This window comes from Pteronotus mesoamericanus, unplaced genomic scaffold (assembly GCF_021234165.1).
Source record: "Pteronotus mesoamericanus isolate MK-2021 breed Mesoamerican mustached bat unplaced genomic scaffold, CSHL_Meso_final scaffold_85, whole genome shotgun sequence".
Classification (NCBI taxonomy): Eukaryota; Metazoa; Chordata; class Mammalia; order Chiroptera; family Mormoopidae; genus Pteronotus; species Pteronotus mesoamericanus.
Window position 1 is genome coordinate 44,148,196 of NW_026555329.1, and position 22,224 is coordinate 44,170,419.

Here is a 22,224-nt window from a genome sequence, read left to right on the forward strand (position 1 = left end):
CCACAGTGGCTGCACAAATTTGCATTCCTACCAACAGTGCACAGGGTTGCCTTTTCTCCACATTCTCACCAGCACTTCTTCTTTTTTGAGTTATTGATGGTTGCCATTCTGACAGGTGTGAGGTGATATCTCGTTGTGGTTTTAACTTGCATATCTCTGATGATTAGTTATATTGAGCATCTTTTCATATGTCTATTGGCTATCTGTATGCCTCTTTGGAGAAGTATCTATTCAAGTCCTTTGCCCATTTTTTAAAAAAATGTTGGATTGTTTGGATTTATTTAATGTTGAGTTTTATAATTTCTTTATAAATATTTAATATTAACCCCTTGTCAGATGTATCGCTGGCAAATATATTCTCCCATTCAGTGGGTTGTCTCTTCATTTTGTTGACGGTTTTGCTGTGCAAAAACTTTTTAGTTTGATGTAGTCTGGTTTCTTTATTTTTTTCTTTTGGTTTTTTCTTGCCAGGGGAGATACATCAGAAAAAATGTTGCTTTAACAGATATCTGGATTTTATTGTGTATGTTTTCTTCTATGATTTTTATGGTTTAGAGTCTAACATTTAAGTTTTTAACCATTTTGAGTTTATTCTTGTGTATGGTGTAGAAAGTTGTCTAGTTTTATTGTTTTCACACATATCAGTCCAATTTTCCCAACACCATTTATTGAATAGACTATCTTTTCATTACTTTGAATATTGCCTGCCAATTCTGTCTGGCCAGAAATGTTTGTTAAGAAATCAGCTGACAGTCTTACGAGAGCTCCCTTGTTGGTAACTAACTACTTTTCTCTGGCTGCTTTAAAAATTCTCTCTTTTTCTTACCTTTGTCATTTTTACTATTATATGTCTTTGTGTGAGCCTATTTGGATTCATTTTTTGAGGGACTCTCTGTCGTTCCTGAAGGGGGGGGTGGGTGGGTGGGGTGTGTGTGTGTGTGTGTGTGTGTGTGTGTGTGTGTGTGTTTCTGCTTTACCAGGTTAGGAAAGTTTTCAGTCATTATTTATTCAAATATGTTCTTAATTCCTTGTTCTCTTTTTTTCCCCCTTCTGATATGGTTATGATGTGGGTGTTACGTTTCTTGTTGTCCCAAAGGTCCCTTAAACTATTTTATGTTTATTTTTTTTCTTTTTGCTGCTCTGATTGGGTGTTTTCTTCTACTTTGTATTCTTTATCACCAATTTGATCTTTTGCTTCATCCAACCTACTGTTTATTCCTCCTACTGTATTCTTTATTTCAGATGTTATATACATTTTTATTTCTGACTGGTTCTTTTTAAGGTTTCTGTGTTCCTTTTTATGTTTAATATCTCTTTTATTAAGTTCCCATTGATTTCATCCATTCTTCCCTCAAGTTCCTTAAGCATTCGTATAACATTGTTTTGAACTCTCTCTCTGGTACATTGCTTGCCTCCATTTCATTTAGTTCTTTTTTTTTCTGGAGGTTTTTGCTGTTCTTTCAGTTGAAGGATATTTCTTTGTCTCCCCATTCTGGCAGCCTCTTTGTGTTTGTTTCTATGTATTTGATAGATCTGCTATGACTCTTAGTCTTGGTAGGGTGACCTTTTGTAGTAGGTTTCCTCTAGAGCTCCATAGCACAGTCTCTTTGAGCTCCTGTGCTTGGTGCTCTAGGATGCCCCTTGTATGGGTTGTATGGGCCTTCCTATTGCAATTGAATCTTAATTGTTATTGGCCCATTTATGTGTGGAGTCTACCCACAGGCTTGCTGACTGTGATGATCAACCCTGACCACAGTGTACGAGCTGATGTGCAGGTGCTGGGCACATGAGGCAGATTTCTGCTTAGAAAATTCTGGTGCCTGCTAAGATCTTTCTTTAGGTATGCCACTTATGAAGCTAACTGATTCTCTGCTGATGTTATCTGAACATGGCCACTGGGTGTGATGGTTCTGTGGCCTATAACAAGGGACTCTACCACAGGTCAATATCAGATGCTTCCTGTGACTGGCCTTGGGCAACATATTTGGAGATACAAAGTGATCTATAGTTTGTTGCTCATTCTGCTGGGCCTGGATGTGTGTGGAAAGGATAAAACTGCACATTAAGGCTCACTTTTACCAGCACTGGACCGTTGGGCAGGTCAGCAAAAGTCCTAGGAACTCTGAGGTTCACCTCCTACTGCCATTGCCTGCTGGCTGCCCATTACATTCAGTCACTCAAAGAGCCTCTGGCAGTACTTGAATTGCATGCAGTAGGTTCTCAGTGAGTTACCAGGTAGGAGTGAGAGATGTTCTCCAGATCTATACAGGTTCAATCTTGGTGCCAGTGCTGGGTCTGAGGCCACTCAACAAATGCCCCAGGGTATACCAAGTCTAGCTGCCACTTGGTAGGTGCTTGCATTCCTGTGTGTTGGGGTGAGGTCTCCGGGAGTTGTCAGGGCGAGGCCAGCAGAATTTACCTGGCCTAAGTAGATCAATATTTGGCTGTGTGAAGGGAAGGCTCTGCAACTCAGCCTCTCCCAGGTTCTACTAGGAACCTGATCTTACTGGGGAAATGCCACTGGAATTCCAGAGAGAGGGAGGTGCTGGTCACCTTTGGGGAAAGTTGGGTGGTATGGCCCATGCCCCAGAGCCACACAACTCAGACTGTCGGGGATTCAACACAGATTGTGTCGGGATGGAGCCACCAAGTGTCAAGACGGTATAGTTGCTGGGAGTTTGGAGAGTAGGGCTAGCAAATCTACCATAAAGGGAAGGCACCAGTCAGGATAAGGGGATTGTGGTGGGAATTGCCAACTGTCATTGACAGTCCTTGAGTCTGCCCAGACCTCTGTACCTTGGCCCAGGCTGCTGACTCCTTAGCAGGGTGGATGCTCTGCAGAATGGGGAAAAGGGGTGTCCAGATAGTGGGGCTTTTTCATTCCCTCTGGCTGATACCACATGGAGGAGAGTGTTCCCCCCAAGAAAGATGACATTTTCAGTGTGGGATAGTGACTCAGCACAAAAACCACAGTCTCCAGGGTGATTCAGCACAAAACTCACCCCAGACTGTCCTCATGTGACTCTAGTCTGTTCTACCCTTTCTTTCTTGGAGCCTAGGGTCTTGGAGCCTGGTAGCTATGAATGAAATGTTGTGCATTGGCCCTTTAAAAGGGCACCTGTGTCTCTAAAAGAAACCCCTCTCTTTTCTGGCCAAATGTTATGTGGGTGCCCCTTCCTGATTCTGGTGCTCTGAGCTGGGAAGCCTGGTTTGGAGTTTAGACCCTCACGCTTCTTAGGGGAAACCCTCTGCAGCTGAGATATTCCTCTGTAGCCTCAGTCACCCTTTTAGTATCTCTGCCCGTTTAACCAGTTTTAATGTGGCGTCTTCCTAAATCCTTGATTATAAGACATCCTCAGCCAGTCTTCAGTTGGTTATTCAGAATGATTGTTCTATAATTTAGTTGTAATTCCAGTTTGCTCCTGGGAGGTTATTGTAGCTTTCGCCTACTCCACCACCACCTTGCATTCTTATAAACCTGAAAATCTTAACTCCTTGAATTAATTATTCACTTCAAACCTTTTCTCCCTACTGTTTGGCTGCCGACTGAGAATGAGTACGTTGAACAAAAATAGAATTCAGATAATCATTTTGCTAAGTGTTGAATGTCTTAGTGGATGCTTCCCTGAGACATTACATTTAAAAAAACAATTTTTGGATGTCAGTGTCTTTTTTGTTCCCATTATCATTGGATTTTGCCCCTGAGAAGCACCTAGCTCAAGGGATAAATAATTACATACTGTTCACATTAATATATATACACAATACATACTTTTCTCACTCAAGGACATGCTTACTGATTTTTAGAGAGAGGGAAATGGAGAGAGAAAGAGAGAGAGGGAGAAATATTGATGTGAGACAGAAACATCGATTGCCTGCCTCTTGTACGTGCCCTGACTGGGAGCTGAATCCATATCCCAGACATGTACCCCAACTGGGAATTAAACCTGCAACCTTGCAGGTTATGGGACAACACACCAGCCAACTGAGCCATACCAGCCTGGGCTCATGTTAATATTTTTTAACATATTGGTATTAGTTCAAAACTTTTCAGCTTTTTAAACAACCACATAATGACAAGATGGTTTGGGGGATAGCAGAAGACAGTGCAGGGAAAGCAGTTAGCTGGTTTTCAAAAAAAAAAAAAAAGAATGTATTTTATTAGGTAACAGTTATCAGTGGGGCACTGCCCTTTACATGCATGACTAACATGGAGATCCCCCAGCTTCATAATCTGCATATATCCAAAACTTTCTCCCAAATTTCTTCAACATCTTAGGTGCCTTTTGTGTATGTCCCTCTCTAATTTCTGATCTTGTGATTCACATTGACCTCTACCTTTCTCCAATATCATAGATCATCCTTTCACAAATACACTTATGAGGATTGGAGACTGAACTGAATTTTGAAGAAAGGTGGGAGTTTCTATAGATAAAATTATACAGTCTCTCCCGTATGAGGCCTCACCTTTCTTAACTATAGCCTTTGGCTACAACCAGGGAGTTTCTCTGTCCTGAATAGCTTAAGAATCTTCCCATCTTCTGTTTCTTTCTTTTCTTTCTCCTTTTTGGCTTTTCTTTTTTTCAAGAGCAACAAATTCCTTTGTTGTTGCACAGAGTTATAACACTCTCTAGTGTAGGCACAGGTTTTTGAGTGACTACCTAAATGCTTAACAATTTACTGTTCATATAAAAAGTATCCCTTCTTAAGTGTCATGCTGACATGTAGATCTAATAGAAGCCTACTAAGCTTTCTATGTATCCTCATAAAACTATATTTTGCTTTTGTAAACTGCTTATTCAAGTTTCTTGCCTAGTTATTTTTAATTTTTTAAATTACAGTTTATATTTAATATTATTTTGTGTTAGTTTCAGGTGTACAACATTGTGGTTAGATCTTCATATACTTTACCAAGTGTTCCCTTTGATAATTCCAGTACCCATGAGGCATCATACATTGATATTACAATATTATTGACTATATTTACATCCCCATGACTATTTTGTAACTACCAATTTGTACTTTTTTCAATCCCTTCACCTTTTTCACTCAGTCCTCCAATCACTCTCTGCTTTGGCAACCATCATTCTGTTCTCTGTATCTATGAGTCTGTATCTGCTTTGTTTGTTTGTTTATATTGTTCTTATATCCCGCTTACAGGTGAGATCATGTAGTATTTGTCTTTTTCTGACTGACTTATTTAACTTAGCATAATACCCTTTAGGCCAATCTATGCAGTCAGAAATACTAGGATTTCATTCCTCTTTATAACCAAGTAATATTCCATTATATATTATATATGTAATATATACAATATATGATTATATAATTATATATATATATATATATAATCTGTTCATTGATGGGCTTTTATATCTTGGCTATTATAAATAATGCTGCAATGAACATAGGGGTGCATATGCTTTTTTCAAATTAGTGTTTTGGGTTTCTTTGGATATATACTTAGAAGTAAATTGCTGGGTCATAAGGCAGTTTCATTTTTAATTATTTGAGGGCCCTCCATACTTTTTTCCATAGTGACTGTACCAATTTCCTTATTACCAACAGTGCATAAGGGTTCCATTTTCTCCACATCCTCATCAGTGATTGTTGTTTATGGACTTATTGATGATAGCCATTCTGACAAGTGTGAGATGATAGCTTATTGTGGTTTTAATGTGCACCTCTCAGATGATTAGTGATTTTGAGCCTCTTTTCCTATGTTATTGGAGAAGTGTCAGTTCAGGTCCTCTGCCCATTTTTTAATTGGATTTTTTTTGTTTTGTTTTTGGTATTGAGTTGTATGAGTTCTTTATAAATTTTGGATATTAACACCTTTTATTTGATATTAATTTGGACAACTCAATAATACAGATGTATCAATGGCCCATATCTTCTTCCATTCAATACATTGTCTGCTCTGGGCTGGAGAATGTGGCTTGAGCTTGAGACCCCATGTTTCTCAAGAGGAATCCCCAGAGCTGAGCTATTCCTCCAGAACCTGCTACTGCCAGTGGAATAGGGGGGTCAGCCCTTTTCACATCAGCACACTTCCTACCAGTCTCAATGTGGCTTCTTCTGTAAATCCGTGGTTATAAGCCTTTTCTTCTGCTAGTCTTCAGTTGGTTATTCAGTTTGTTTGCTCTATACTATAGTTCTATTTCCAGCTTGATTCTGGGAGGAGGTGGGTATTGCTCCTACCTACTCTGTTGCTATCTTAGATCATCTCAGGAATGGTACTTTGGGTCACGAAACGGCTCATTGCAGGATGTAGATACTGCCGAGGGCCTGCAACTTTATTGCCTGAAATACTAAATAGGGAAGATGATACTGTAAGGAGCAGCAGAATAAAATGAGGCACTTAAGCCCCTCCTTTCCTCCAGAGATTGCTGATTCTTCAGTAGAGGCCCCATTCACCCTATCAGTAGTGTGTGACACGTCATCCTTTTGCTCCATGTCTCTTGCCATGTGTTTTTACTTCTGTATGTTCATTATATCCACCAAACTTGCTTTTATGATCTTCAGCACCACTGAGCCAGCACATCTTTGCAGAAACAAGCTGGATCTTATTCTGCTTCTCACATGCCTGACAGAGCTGTCAGCTTCATTTCTGTCACAAAATCTTGGTAGCTCTTTAGGGTGTCAGAACTCAGTGTTTCCCAGTCCAGGTTGAACTGGCACAGCTGTGGCAGAGAGCAGTCTTCTTTAGACTTGTAAACTGAGCAACTTAGATTGACAAATCATTGAGAAGATACAAATGTGGATTTGAGTTTCTACTGTAAAATCTCAATTATCTGAATATTGAAAGATCATAAAAATGAATTTGGAATTAATTCACTGGTAGTTGAGAGAGTTACATTATAAAAAACAGTCATACCATCTGATCCCTTTGACTTGTATTCTATCTGAACATAAAATTGCATTAAAAAGCTATTAATTTTATTAAAATCCAGTCCTAACCTAAATAATGTTGATATTGTTTTTTACTTACTTAATTGGAAAAAAACAATGGGCAGAAGTTTATGCAGTTATTCTCTCACCAAACTATGAAGTATGATATCCAGGGTTGATGATGTATATGTAGCTTGCTTTTATTAATGTGATGGCTGCATAGCTGCATTGCTATCAAACCTTACTTGCATTCTAAGGAGAATGTGCGTTTCAAGAGAATTTACTACACTGAGGTAGTATCTCAGTGGTGATGGTGTCCCATTTCAGAAAATAAGAATTCTTTTAGTTACCTGAAGTTGCTATAGTTTTAATTCTGAACACTGCCTCATTTTAAACATTTTTGGTGGACATGTTTTATTTCACTCTTTGCATTTTAGACAAAATACTAAAGAGAACTTTTTCATTTATTTATTTAGAAAATATTTTGCTGAGTGCCCATTAAGTGGCAGTTGCTATAGAAACTGAATTTTAAAGAAAGAGCTTAGCCATGTGAAAAATGGGGAGAAAAGAGTACTAAACAGAACAGTATGACCAAAGCCCTAAGGTGGGAAAGAGCTTAACAGATTTGTGCTGCTGAAGAAAAGTATGGTTGGAGCTTAGTGAGGGAGGAGAATGGAAGGAGGGACTGAAAAAGATAGACTGGAATGTAGTTGAATCTTCAGGGGCTATTTCTGTAAAGATTTTATTTATTTATTTATTTGTTTATTTGGGTAGGGAGGGAGCATGAGAGGGAGAAGAAACATTGATATGAGAAATATTGATCAGTACCAACCAGGGACCAAACATGCAACACAGGCATGTGTCCCTACCAGGAATTGAACTGGTGACCTTTTGCTTTGCAGAACACCACCCAACCAACTGAGTTGCACTGATCAGGGTCTTGAGGGGCTATCAATGTGCATAGAGTGATCTCCCTTGAATTTAAATATCACCAGGATTCTGTGGATTTTGTGATGGGTGTGATGTCTTTATTTTGTGATATTTCTGATCTTGCTTCCTCTGTTTCTTCCTTTATTATTAATTTTTTGACTTCGCAGCAATTATTGCATCTGATTCCAGTCATGTTATCTTCTTTTCTTTCTAATTTTCTCTCCATTGGGTAGATGAACAGATAACAAAACTAATTAGAATACATCTACAGAGAAGAAAGACCATGAATTTGGGACACAGTCTCCTGCGGTCAAAATACATAAGCTTTTATAAATGGACCATTTTCCTTCTACATTTCAGTTTCTTCATCTATAAAAGCAAGTTAATGATACACATAGTGCTCTTTCAGTCTGTTATTTGGCCTATCATGGGTTTATAAAGGATCTTTAAAAATTAATTGCATAGTTAAACTTGCTAATTTTAATTATCTGGAAGTACAGTAACAACTTCTTTAAATAACAACACCCCAATGTATTAGTAATTGTGCATTTTAAAAATGAAATGCATGTAATTATTTTCCAATTCAAAAATTCTAGATGCAAAACTTTTCATACATAGGAGTGCATAGTTGTTTGTGGACATACAGCTATTAACTTTTTGGGGGGAGGAGCAGTCTTTTCTATTTATAGATCAACTGCAGCATTTGCCACAGTATTTTGAGCCAAATAGAGGCTCCAGAAAATGTTTACTGAATGTAACCACAAAAGAATAAAATTTGTTGGCTTGACTTAATCTGACTTAAATATTTTGCCAAGTGCATTAGGAGTCATCACCTAGCTGCTTTTCTGTCTTCAGAAATCTTTTGTCAGGCACCAGATTCTTAAAAATAAAGTGTGAATATATGGTATTCCAGAATTCTATGGGATTGTGTAGGAATGTGTAAGATGGTCTTCCACTGTCTCAGGAGAAAAGCGTTAGTAAGCAACACTTACATGGAAATAAAATAGTTTCAGACACTTGTAAAATAGCAATCAAATGACTTTCCTCCTATGTTTTTGGGGTCAGAAGCTGTCCACTTGCTTCCAAACCTCACTCCTGTCTAAATTGCAGGGGAGGGTGGAATGGAAGGCAGGGTGCTGGACAAGTGCTGACAGCTGTCCTGAGTGGGGCATCTTATTTCCTGCAGGCCCGGGACTGTTTAGCATTACACAGTGCTTAGTTAGGTTTAGGATGTGGTCAGTGTTTGTTGGAAGGTGTATGAGAAATTGGCTTTCCAGGAGGGAAAGCTCCTGAAAATTTACACCATGCATGCAAATTTTAATGCAGAAAATTGCCTGTAAAACTCAGGGTAGGAGAGGGAATTTATTGGTTTGACATCAGGGAAAATCATTCTTTGCCTCCCCATAGGAAAATCAAAGCTTACCATCTATATTTGAAAAGAAAGAAATTCATTCCTAGAAATATTTTGGCATCACTGGCCCTTAGATGGCTCGAGGTCCTTTTATTAGTGGTTAGATCATCCTGGATAGTTTTGTGGGGTTTAAGGGAAGAGAAATGAAGAGTTGAGGTGGAGGGCCCTTTAAGGATGGCAGATACACTTGTGATACAACAATCCTTGAAGATCATGAGGAAATAGTGAAAATTATTTGTTGAAGTAATCTGTGCTTAAACTTATGGGGATTTTCTTTAGTTTAAAGAGCAGTTGTGGAAGAAGGCATCTGGGGAAAAATCCTTAACAGTTCTGGAAAAAAATTATGATTTTAATCTCATCATATTACTATGGTGTTTAAAGTATTAACTTTTTCTTAAGAATAAGCAGTTAAATTGATGATGTTTGAGGTCCCTGCTGGTTTTAGATTTCAGTGATGCTGGGATTAATGAAGAATAAAGGTGTGTCTGAGAAAGACCTGTCATGTTGCCTTATTTCTAAATCAAATGGTATCATTTGTAGTACCTGTTGTGGCATCACACTTCTGTGGAGCAAGAGGAGACAGGATGTAAGCCACATGGGTAAGTGATTCATCTTGATGAAGAGATATGTCCTCTGTATTGTTTGGAGAATGGGCTGAGAAACCCCAGGACTGAAGAAGGAGGTTAGAGTAACAAAAATGTGTCCATCAAAATGTGTTAGCACAAATGTTCACCTTTTGTTTCAGCTTGAGCCAGTGACCTCTCAAAACTGCTTGTTCCGCCTTCCTTAATACCAGATCAACTTAAAAACAAATCCCCCCCCCTTTTTTTTTTTACCAAAGCTGCATTTATCAGCTCCTTTGGGCCCCTGGCTTTGACCAGATCCATTCTGAAAGGGCCCAGTGTCATACAGCCTCTGCAGCAAATTTGTTACTTTTCTAATAGAACAATCAGACAAGGTTTTCCAGAGTCCAGCTGTGCATCTTTAAATTGTTGTAATGTTACTCAGAACAGAACAACTGTTTGAATCAAAGCCAAAGATGTCCTTGGATCATTTGGCATCAGGGCACTAATGAGCTCTGCAGACATTTCAAATTCCTTTTCCTTCCCTTCTGTCTTCCCTTCCACCTTAAACAGGTGTGACTTAATCCGGTATACTTTTCCCCTAAGTAATAAGCTTTAATACAAACATGCACTCACATAGTTACATATGTATATACACATACATAAAATTTAAGTGTATATAATTTTCTGTATTGTGAAGTGAGCTTCTAAAACTCTTTTCTTAAAAAATAAGAGTGACATACTTTCCCAATCTCTTTTATTAATAGGTATATAAAAGTGGAGTTCCAGTTTTCGTTGCATCCTAGGGTTTTTCGAGATGATAGATACTTTAGTCATCTGCTAAGCCAACTCTTAGTTATTAGAGATGAGAATACTGAGGCTCAGAGTGTGAAGAGATTTACTCAAGGTAACACAGGTAGTAGCTGATAAAGCTAGACTTACACCAGGCTATTGAACTCCGGTATTCTTTCCTCTTGAGCACGTGATTTGAAGGCTTCATTCATATTTTTTACTTCTCATTTTCTCCACTTAAAATTGTCTGTTATCAATGGGCTAAGTTTTATTCACCTATGATGTTTCCCTTTACTCATTTTTCACAGTGAATATATGAAATTATATTATTCTGAAATTATAGGTTATTTGAACACATGTAATTTCTGTCTGTCTGTTGTGCTCAATGATCCCTCCTCCTATCAACACATCTCTCTGATGAAATCCCACTTAAAACCAAATCTTTAAGTCCTTTTTGAATCTCTAGGCAAAGTAAAACTTTCTTGGACAATCACTTCTGCTCACTCCTGGTAGTTTGTCCTTTTTAGCAACTATAAGCACTTTTTATGTCGTGTTTATTCATTTATTCATTAACTTATCTCTTTTTATCTCTTCTATAATATAGAAAATGGAATTTTCATAGAAGAAAACCTTTAAATAATTTAAAACCCCTTTTACCTTTATTTTTAATTTTGTTTCTGAACATGTATGTCACCTTGAATGGGGTCCTATTAGTTCAAACTTCTCACAGATTTTGTGTGAATCATTTCTTACTTTCAATTAACTGAAGTTTATTGAACACTTAATATTACAAATAACTGTAAGAATTGCTCCTGTTGATATCATTGTATTAAATCCCCACAACAGTCCTGGAGAGTTGACTCGTCATACCTGATGTATAGATATGGAAACTGACTTGCAGAGGGTACACATCTTGCCCAAAGTCTATTGAGTTGTTGAATCTGAAATCCAAACCTAATCATTGTTATCAGTGTTCAAGATTTTTCTACATTATATCCATATTTATCTAATTAAGCACTTTCTTTAGTATGCCTATACTTCTTCAACAAGATATACAAGGTCTGTCCATAAGGTATCCAGCTATGTAATATGAAAAAGAGAGACATTTTTTGAAGAAGATACAAGATGTAAGAAACATTGTACACGGGACAATGATGCTTTAGTCCCCTTCATAGAAGGCAACTTGTGACCTCACACAGTTCTCCCAATTCTCTCCTGTCGTATTTTCCTGAATCTCATCGACAGTCTGAAATCTCTTCTCTTTCAAAGGTGATTTTAATTTTGGGAAGAGCCAGAAGTTGCTGGGCACCAAATCTGGGAATGTTCAAGCTTAATGCAAAATTTGATGCAGATTTCTTGCTGTACTCGCTCAGTCATTTTGAATGCAACAGCCACATAGTATACATGCCTGCTCAACTGTGTCTACTGCCCCCACTGACTAGTACAATGAAGTCATTGTTGTTCATGGAATGCATTCCAGTCCACACTCCTTGGCTGTCAGGTTACATTGATGTTGCGCTAACCATTCTCGTTATATTGACAATAGCTGGGCTTTTTCTGGACAGACCTCATATAGTAGAGACAACTGGACTAAAGACAAAAATATTGGAAAAGCTAGCATATATGTGGTAGCTGAGTTCCATTTAGAAGCAAAGGAAGGATATATACAATGAGAAGTAGGTCTTGTAAATTATGGATATGATGGAAATCTACAAAGAGATACTCATATGCCTGAATTCTAAACATTCTATTGCAACAGAATTCCCAATCCCTACCCTTGACCCTCAAACTCTCATCCAATTCCCCAAGGAAATACATGCTTACAGGTCAAGACCAGGTCAAGTGTATGCTTTAGCATTCTAACCCTTCACCACTATAGGAAATCCCTTGGTGAGTGAGACTGGACCATCCATGCTCTAACACTAGTGGTAAATATGAAGGATCTATTGATACAACACTTAAAATATCTAGAATGTATAGGCACTCAATAACCATTAATTCATTCCTTCAATGCACTAAACACTGTTAGGCCCCAACAATAGTACAATAATGAACAACAATAATAGTGCAATGACAGATAAAAAAAGTACAGGTGCACCCCATTTTATTGCACTTTGCTTTTATTGCACTTCACAGATGTTGTGTGTTTTACAAATTGTAGGCAAGACACTCCGCCAGCAAAAAGATGACAGCTTGCTTTACGGCAGTGGCCTGGCACTGAAACTGCAAAATCTCTGAGGTGTGCCTGCAGTGCTCTCTGCCTTCATAGAACTCACAATCTAGTGGATTACTTTTTTAACAAAACATTTTATATTTTTTTTGTTAGACCCTCCCAGAAAAGTAAATAGTTGAATAAATAAAGGAGAAACATTTTGCCATTTAAAGACTACCATTAGCCTCTCATCGTTTTATTATAGTTATCAGCAATGCATATTGACACAGTTCAGTGGCTTTACTGGTTTATAGAAATTGAAATGACATTTCAACCCTGCCTTATAACAACCTGAGCCATGTGATTTTTAGGCTCTGTGATTTCTTCTCTTCTCTTGCAGTTTAGCGCTATCCAGGAGCTGTGAGACAGTACAGCTTCCTCACCCCCACTCCCACCCCCCACACACAGCAAGTCCTTGGTTAGAGCCTCCTGGTGGTCTAAGAGCTGGGCTGAGCCTTCCTGCTGTGGTTGGGCTGCAGGAAGTACTCTGTAGTCCCTCAGTTCAGAGAGGCAGACACATAAAAGGTTCCAGGAACACACACAGAGAAAACATATAAACAAGTGTACACTCATCCATTTTTATGAAAACAGACATAAATGGTGTGGGAGTGCTTTAGCACATGGAGTGTCTAGATTCTAGAGGGTTTAGTCAGGAGACAGCGACTAAATCTTGAAAGCAGAAATTTCAATGAAGGGGAAACTCAGAACTAGAGAATTTCAAGCCAAATGAACACAATTGCAAAGTCTAGGAGACTTTAGCTCACACCCCTCATGTGTGGCCAAAGCAAATAGTCTCTTTACTGATCTTAGGAAGATTAGTTTAGGCATTTGGTAGAATCAGCATTTCTTCATGTTATCTTGCCTTTGAGATCATTCACATATCTGATCAGGTTTATTATGGGACAAAGGGATCATTTTAAAGCAAGTTATTCAGCTATTTGAAACAATCTTGCTAGGCAGTGTAGACATCATAAAGAAACAAACCTCATATTTGACTAGCTTATCTAGATTTATTATGTCTTCAATTATTAAGCCATTAGAAAATCATAATCCAGAGCTTTGTTTTTGTGATGCAAACTTATGGAAAGAAAATTGGCAGCTGATTGAAACATGAGTATGAACAAGGTATATTTTTTAATGTACTATATATGGTATATATAATGTATAGTATATAATAAATGTATATAATATATAGTATATATGTATATATTATATGTGTAGATGATTGTCTAAATAAGATGACAAAGTCTGTTTGCCAAAAGGTAGTGGCTAATTCTAGTTAGAAAACATGTCCTATAAGTATTTAAAATATTTGTGTTTTTAGTGAAGAAAGTTTGACAAAAGTGATAAAAGACTTGTAGCTTCTGCAGGCATAATATCTACCTATTGTCTTTTAATTAACTGCGTGGGCCAAATACCCAAGCTACTCTCTCAAAGGCCAAACCAGAACCCCAGAACATCCTAGGTAGTGTTTTAACCCTGTCCTGAACTTTGTCTAGAGCTTAAGTAAAAAATCAACCCATTGTAACTCCACAAAGCAAAGGCATTCAAATATGATGAGTTCCAGAAGGAAAGAACATGGTATTTCTTGATTAACCTATAGTTGTATGTTTGTATGAAAATGTGCTTGCACTAGCAAAGGATTGTGCAATTATTTTATGACACTGTATTTTATTTATTTTTTTAAATTTGTATTTACTGATTTTAGAGAGAGAGGAAAGGGGGAAGAGCGAGAGAAAGTGAGTGGGAGATAAAGAGAGGGAAATCAGTTTGTGGTCCCACTTATTTATGCATTCATTTGTTGATTCTTGTAGGTGCTTTGACCGGGGATCAAACTCACAACCTTGGCATATTGGGGTGATGCTCTAAACAGTTGACTTACCCAGCCAGGGCTGTATTTTTATTTCTTTATATAGCTTCATAAAAACCTGTTGTCTGTTTTACCATTTATTTAATCATTAATTTAATACATATTTCTTGAGTGTGATGGGCATTGGGTATAGAATGGTTAAAAATTTCTAAAAGTTTACAATTAAGTGAAGGAGACAGGGCATTAAAAATACTCTGTAATTACAGGTGTAGTATTACTTGAATAAAAATGGTGCTGTAGAAGACTGATGTGGGGGAATATAATTTAAATGATGGATTGGGCAGCTAATGGACCTTTAAGCCTGGAAGGAGTGAGCAGCCAAAATGTACTTTACATATAACGGTTTCCAGAAAATCTGCAAACTTGATATACTTTATATTTTACACACAAAACTAAAGGGAGAAGAGGGACAGTAACTTGTCTTAGTTTTATTGTATTCTTGGAGAAAGATATGAAAATTAATTTTCCCTAAAATAGGGTAATTGTGGAAGAAGCCTAAAAATGGACTTTATTTTTGTTTGAAAATTATGATTTTATCCCATACATTTAATACTCTACCTTCTATTTGATGTATGTACATGTGGGTGTATAATCTTTTTCCAGATACATGTCAGCTAAAAGACTGTGTTTACACAGGAAATAAAAAATAAGAATACCCATAGCCTAGAATATTTAAAGAATTTCTGCAAAGTGTAGTACAAACAGGACCTAATGTAGAGAGGTTCAGCTCAGCCTGCCATTCATAGCAGGGAAAGGAAAGGTCCATTTAGAAAGTAAGCAGAGATGATCTTGGGATCCCAAATCACTTCCATGTTTGTAAAACTACTCTATGAAACTAAAGACAAGAAACCATGGGGCACGGAAGTAAATAGCCCTTCTCCTACATGAATAATTTGAGAAAAAAAAAACTTTACAGAACATAATCTTCCTTCTTTCCATTTTGGTACTGAAAGTATTGAAGAGGGACACGCAAAATCTCTCACAGAACCTATTGTAAGTTCCAATCCTGAACATACATACACTGCTTTTATAAAGATAAAAAGGGAAAAGTCACAAAAGAGATTGCTTCCAGAAATAATAAGCAAACATAAAAATATCCTCATTTTCCTTGCATGGAACATGGGATCATCACAGACTATAAACCTACCTATCATCGGGTCTGAAAATGGAACCATCCCCTTGAACATGGCCTCATGGCAGGATTCTGAAGTATACAGTTATTGATATGATTTATGTTATTTCTTAATTGAGGACATATTAACAAATTATATAATAGTTTTAGTGTCTCTCAACAATAATGTTGTTTGAGTTCCATTGTTACATTTCACAACCAGAAGTAAGGTTAAGTCACTAGTTGCCACAAAATAGTTATAATCAAAGCATAGGGTCTTCAGTTAAACTGTTTTTCATTTATAAAAGTACCGTAAATATAATACATAATTTGGGTATTTGATGGTATTCTTTCTATGGACACTATTTTTTACCTGTTTTGAAGATGTACTATAGCCCAAATTTTGAAATAGAATTCCTTTACAATTCTATAATGAAGGTTTTTTATTGAAGGCCTGCTCTTCCTCTGTCAGTTACTGCTGCAAACACAAAATTAGGTTGCTGGGTAAGAGTGAGTGCTTTAAAGTCAGATGATTCCAGTTTTCTCTAGCCACTTTGCCTCAATTTCCTCATCTGTACATTCGGAAACTAACAGTAGCCCTTGCATTGTGCAAGCCCTTAGCTCCAGGCTTGTCACAGAGCACATGCTCAGTATATATTAGTTCTATGTCCAAAAAAGTCGGGATGTAGAATAGCTTAATAATGTCAATATGAGGCATTTTCTATAATAATAATGCTGATAATGCTACTATTTCCTAGACATTGTAATTGTTTTATTCATAAAGAACATTAGGTTACCTCTATTTTATGTATAGGTATACCTTCCTTAAAAATTAAACCAACACATTGACAAAAAAAGTGACACACTGTGAATATATGGTTTATTGAACACAAAAATTGGTAGCTCAATGAAATAAATTGTTTGCTTGACTGCAGAAGGAGACAGATTTTTTTGGTAATCTATGTACTCTTCTGTATTATGAAGAGTTTTCCTTGGTTCTTTTAAGAAATACACTTTAGCATTATATATTTATCCTAAAGTGATCATTAAACATAAAATATCCTTTCTATTGATAATTTAAACTATATTTTCCAAAATATATCTTTTCTGGAATTGTTTGATGATCTTTACTTACATTGAGTCAATGACTTTACCTTCACATTCTTAAACATACAAAATTGAAAAGAGTGTTTCCAAATTAAACCAATAACTCTTTTCATATCTGCAGCATACTTTCATTTCTCCCAAATATACATAAAGTGACAGAGTATCATATGCATAAATGGGCTACAATAATCCCGGTGACTTGGAACTAGTGTTTTGCCATCATTGAGCAAGTCCTGCACCCATCTACCCAGAATTTTTGGATAAAGACAAAATTCCATGCACCTGGTCAGTTGTGCAATGCTGACCAATGAACAGCTGCTAACAATAAGGTTATTGTGCTTATGTAACACAGTTCAGATCTGATGGTTAGTCTCTTGATAAATGGTTAAACACTAGGGACTTTTTTCTTGCCAGGATGCCTGCTTCATGGACAATACTATGTCTATAATCCACAGTACACTTAAATCTTCTCTCCATATGAGTTGGGGACTTTGGTTCTGAAGGTGATAAGAGCCTTCCCAGTTGGTTTTGAGGGGTTTAAATGTCTCTTAGGAAAAAAAAAGCCATATAGTGTGGCAGGGAACATAATTTTAGGAACTATTTTCTGTAGACTTGTTTTACCATGTTAACAAAAGTCTGTATTATGTTTTTTCCCCATTGATGTGGGTGTGTCCTTGTGTGTGTATTCAAGAGAGGCTTCCGTTTGTTGAAAACATCTTGGAGTGCTTTACAAAAGAATTTAAAAAATTAAACCAAACAGGATATGAAAGTGTGCTGCCAAACAAGTAAGGCTTTAGGCATGATTTAAATTTAGTTAATGACATAAAGAGCTAAATCTGTTAAAGGAAGCAAGTTCCTTGGATTGGAGAAAAAGAAGCAGAAAACAGATATGAATATTTTGTGTAAGTCTTCCTTTGAGTAGCTCCAAAAATGTTCTTTTAGAAGTGTAATTGGAAAACCCCAGGTTCAGTGAGTTCCAAGGAACAGTGTTTTAGGGGAAAAGACCAGATAATAGCTTCCATGTGCATAGTGATTACATTATTTTCCCAGCCATTATATCATTTGATTGTCACAACACTCCATCAATGTAGTTAAGGAATTTGTTATTCCATTTTACAGATGAGTAAACTGATGACAGGAGAAATTAAGGGGTTAGAGTCAAGAAAGTAATAGAGCTAGGAATAAAAATATGGGTGTTGATCTGACTCTGGTGTACTATGTACAGTACCATGAGTCTGTGACAAATTGTTTACACTGGTTGTTTCTCCTGCCCTTATAGCTCTCTGTCTTTGTGATAATAATGGCTTCCCAGGATAACCTGTCATTCTGCTCCCTGTCCTGAGGAACTCCTGACACTCTTGTGTAAGTGGGAAATTAGAAACCCAGTCCTTCTTCCTCCCTCCCTCCCTCCCTCCCTTTCCTTTCCTTTTCCTTAATTTTCTTTTCTTTTCTTTTCTTTTCTTTTCTTTCTTTCTTTCTTTCTCTTTCTTTCTTTCTTTCTTTCTTTCTTTCTTTCTTTCTTTCTTTCTTTCTTTCTTTCTTTCTTTCTTTCTTTCTTTCTTTCTTTCTTTCTTTCTTTCTCTCTCTCTCTCTCTCTTTCTTTCTTTCTTTCTTTCTCTCTCCCTTTCTCCTTCCTTCCTCCCTCCCTCCCTCCCTTTCTTCCTTCCTCCCTCCCTTCCTTCCGTCCTTCCTTCCTTCCTTCTCTCTCTCTCTCTCTTTCTATTTATTTATTTTTTATTGTTGTTCTGTTATAGTTGTCCCAATCTCCCCTCCATTGCTTTCCTTTACCCTGCCCACTCTCTGCTCCCACAGTCAATCCCCAACCTGTTGTCCATGTCCATGGGTCTTTTAAAAATGCTCCTTGACTAGATCCTTCCCCTTCTTTCTCCCATTATACCCCTCCTCCATCCCTCTGGTCTCTGTAAGTTCGTTCATTATTTTCATGTCTCTGGTTCTATTTTACTCACTTGTTTGTTTTGTTCATTAGGTTCCACTGTAGGTGAGATCATATAGTATTTGTCTTTTGTTGCCTGGCTTATTTCACTAGCATAATGCTCTCCAGTTCCATCCATACTGTTGTGAAAAGTAGGAGTTCCTACTTTCTTTCTGCCATGTAGTATTCCATGTGTAAATGGACCACAGTTTTTTGATCCACTCATTTACTGATGGGCACTTCGTCTATTTCCAGCACTTGACTATTGTAAATAATGGGGCTATTAACATTGGGGTGCTTATGTTTTCTAATTCAAATGAATTGCAGGTGATAGGACTTAATCTTTTCACAACATTAAATTGACTCTGATGGTTCGCCTTTTAAGTCACCCTCCAGGTTTTCCCAGAATCTTTCCCAAGGAGATGTGATTGCCAATGCTCCTGTGGTTGTAGGTAGCTTCTCATGGTAAGAAACTGTTATGAGTAAATATGAGGAACTCTTAGTGAGTGCCTGTCTGTTTCTGACTTAGATCAAGGGTGATTATTTTAGAACCTCTGAAGATTCTATGAGCATTGTGATTTCAGACAGTGGGCCATGGCCTTGTGCCTGAGAGATGGGTGATGTAGTGCCTGGATTGGTCCTTGAGACACATCTAGTACCTTTTTAAGGCAGATCATTCCAAAGTGACTGTACTACCGCTGTCAGGTTTTGTTGTTGTTGTTTTGCCTTTTCCTCTAAAAACACGTTTGATTTCTTATCCAAGGTTTAGGCTTTAAAAAGTTTTCATTTTCTTTGTTACTTCTGTAGCCTCAGGCAAACCTGGGAAGAGCACTGTTTTGTGAGTCTATAGATATTTCAGCAAATCGCATGCAATAGACCCAACAATAACCAAATGAAACTACATCTCTGTAACCAGCTTCTTGTGTAGGCCTCCCAAACCAAATAGCCCAAATAAAGCAAGGGAAATGCAGAGGTGTACCATCTGTACACTTCAGGTAGGGCTTTGCAGAAATCCAATTTTTAACCTTAGATTTCAATGTACTACTTTTTGTAGACTGTTACCTTTATGTTTATGAATATTAATGTAAAGACTTCTACTCTCTTGCTTTTGCCAATAAATAAAGCCTGTTCATAAGATTCATATGACTTCCATATGCCATCTGAGCATGTGAGATAGGAAGACAAACCATTCCAAGAGGAACTATCAGGGATAAAATATAGCTGGAATAGCATTTCCGCCTGGCTGCTGAATTCCCCAGTCTGGTCTCCTGTATAGGCACCCATTCTCTCATCCTTCAGTTATCTGGTGATGAGTTATTTCTGGATATTTTGTGCTAATATTTGGGCACTGCCTTCCTCCTTGAGCCTGTGTTTATCTGAACATCACTTTGATTGCCTGTTCTCTATTTATCCATTTATATCAACTTGACTTTGCTTGTTAGCTCCTACCCCTGGATTTTCTCTACACTTACCTTTGCTAATCTGCCCTTAGTTTGTTCTGCATTGAATGTGGGTTCTTTTATTCCTCATCACATGACTGTCACATGTCATTCTCTGTCACATGACTGTATTTATTCCAAATTCCTGATCACTTGATTCCTCTTTGTCTCAGTGTGTTGGCTATGACCCTGTCTATCTAGCTCTGCTTGATGCTCTAGAAGGAATATTTTAAAAAGTATAAGATAGTGTTCTGCCTGCTTTTCTGCCTATGTGGAATATATATATATATATATAATCTCCTAAGCTTTTATTGACCTACTTCTTTACTAGCCTGGTCTTGATAGTCATTTCTTCTTTTATATTCCTATCACATTTATTGTCCAGGTGCTTCAGGATCACATAAACAATGCTGCTGCATGATTTCTTAATGTTTGTGTTGTGGTAAGCTCCTGGAAGGTAGGTGTCCATATCCTCAGTCCCTGGCATAGTATTTTGTACATAATGGATGTTTGGTCAATGTTTGCTAATTATTAGTTTTGTATGGGATATGAGATTATGTGCACAGAAGAACTAAGCATACAACTATATCATATAACCCAGCTCTAAATGGAACTATATAGTTTTAAGTGCTAAGTAGTGGTGTCCAATAGAAATATATGTGAGAAGTAAGATGCATTGTCCAATATAGCAGCTGTTAGCCACATTGTCTGTTGAACACTTGAAATGTGGTTACTGTGATTGAAGGGTTTAATTTAAATTTTATTTTACCATAATTAATTTAAAATTTAAAAGCCACATGTGGATAGTGGCTACCAAATGGGATAATGTAAAACTACAGGAATGTAGAGAATGAAAAGATAAATGTGGACTATGAGTTGGGAAAGTCCTCATGGAGGAAGATGAATATGGATCTTGAAGATAGGAAGCAGAAAGAAGGGGTAGTATACTTAAGGGATGTAGGAGAAGCTCTGAGGTGATTGAAGATGCTCTTTGGGATCAGTTTGAAGACTTGAAGTAAGAAGAATTTAAGAACTAGAGATAATAGTAATAATAAGGGCAGCCATTGACTGATACTATAAGTCACATATTAATTTAATCTTCACAACAATAGTATGTCTCAGAAAATATAAGTAATTTGCCCAAGAGTACAAATGAATATATGGCAGACCTAGGATTTGAAATAAAGTCTGTCTAACTAAAAAACCTTAGTTCTCATGACCATACCATACTGTTTCATGCTCTGACATATTAAGAAAGAGAAGTAGAAAATAGCCCAAATGTCTTTCATCTAGTAAATGTGTAAACAAGTAATGAATATGTCCAGCCAATGAATATGACTTAGCAATATAAAAAGTAATAGAACTATAAGTAAATGGAACAATGTGGATAAATCTCAAAAATATCGGGCTAAGTGAAAGAAGCCAGATGTAAAATGCTACATACTGTATGATTCCATTTATATGATGTTCTAGAAAAAATATAATTATAGGAACAGAAAACAGATAAGTGGCTGCCATAAACTGGGATCAAAGGGAGGGGCTGGCTACAGAGAAACAAGAGAATTTTTGAGGGGAGGGATATGAAAATACTCTGTATTTTGATTGTAACAGTGGTTCCATCATTATGTATTTGTCATAAATCACAGAACTGTAAACTAGGAAGGGTGAATTTTACTCTATGTAAATAGTGCTTCAATAAATTTGAGTGAAAAAGAAAGACAAGTAGATTCAAGTTTATTTTCACAAAGGGAGGTGGGAATATGGTTGGTTATTCTAAGGACATTTTGAAAAATAAATAATTCTAAATTTCTTGTGTCTAAACATATCTTTATATTTATTATATATACACATATAATAGAAAAATGATGTAGGAATTGAAGACTTAAGAGACGTGTGTCTGTGTGTGTGTGTGTGTCTGAAGCAGTTATATTTGTATTTAACATGAGTTGACACAGTAAATGTTTA

General features: G+C 37.1%; 1 protein-coding gene across 11 annotated transcripts in view; it reads left to right on the forward strand.

Moving 5' to 3' along the window:
• Positions 1–22,224, forward strand: part of SUGCT (succinyl-CoA:glutarate-CoA transferase) — a 976,712-nt gene that overhangs the window by 624,007 nt on the left and 330,481 nt on the right. For 2 of the 11 annotated variants that reach the window (XM_054563905.1, XM_054563906.1), the window contains exon 13: positions 9,773–9,831. The exons of the other annotated variants lie outside the window; for them this stretch is intronic. In XM_054563905.1, the coding sequence (XP_054419880.1) occupies positions 9,773–9,831 (59 nt within the window). The remainder of the gene's footprint in view (positions 1–9,772; positions 9,832–22,224) is intronic. 11 annotated transcript variants of the gene reach the window in all.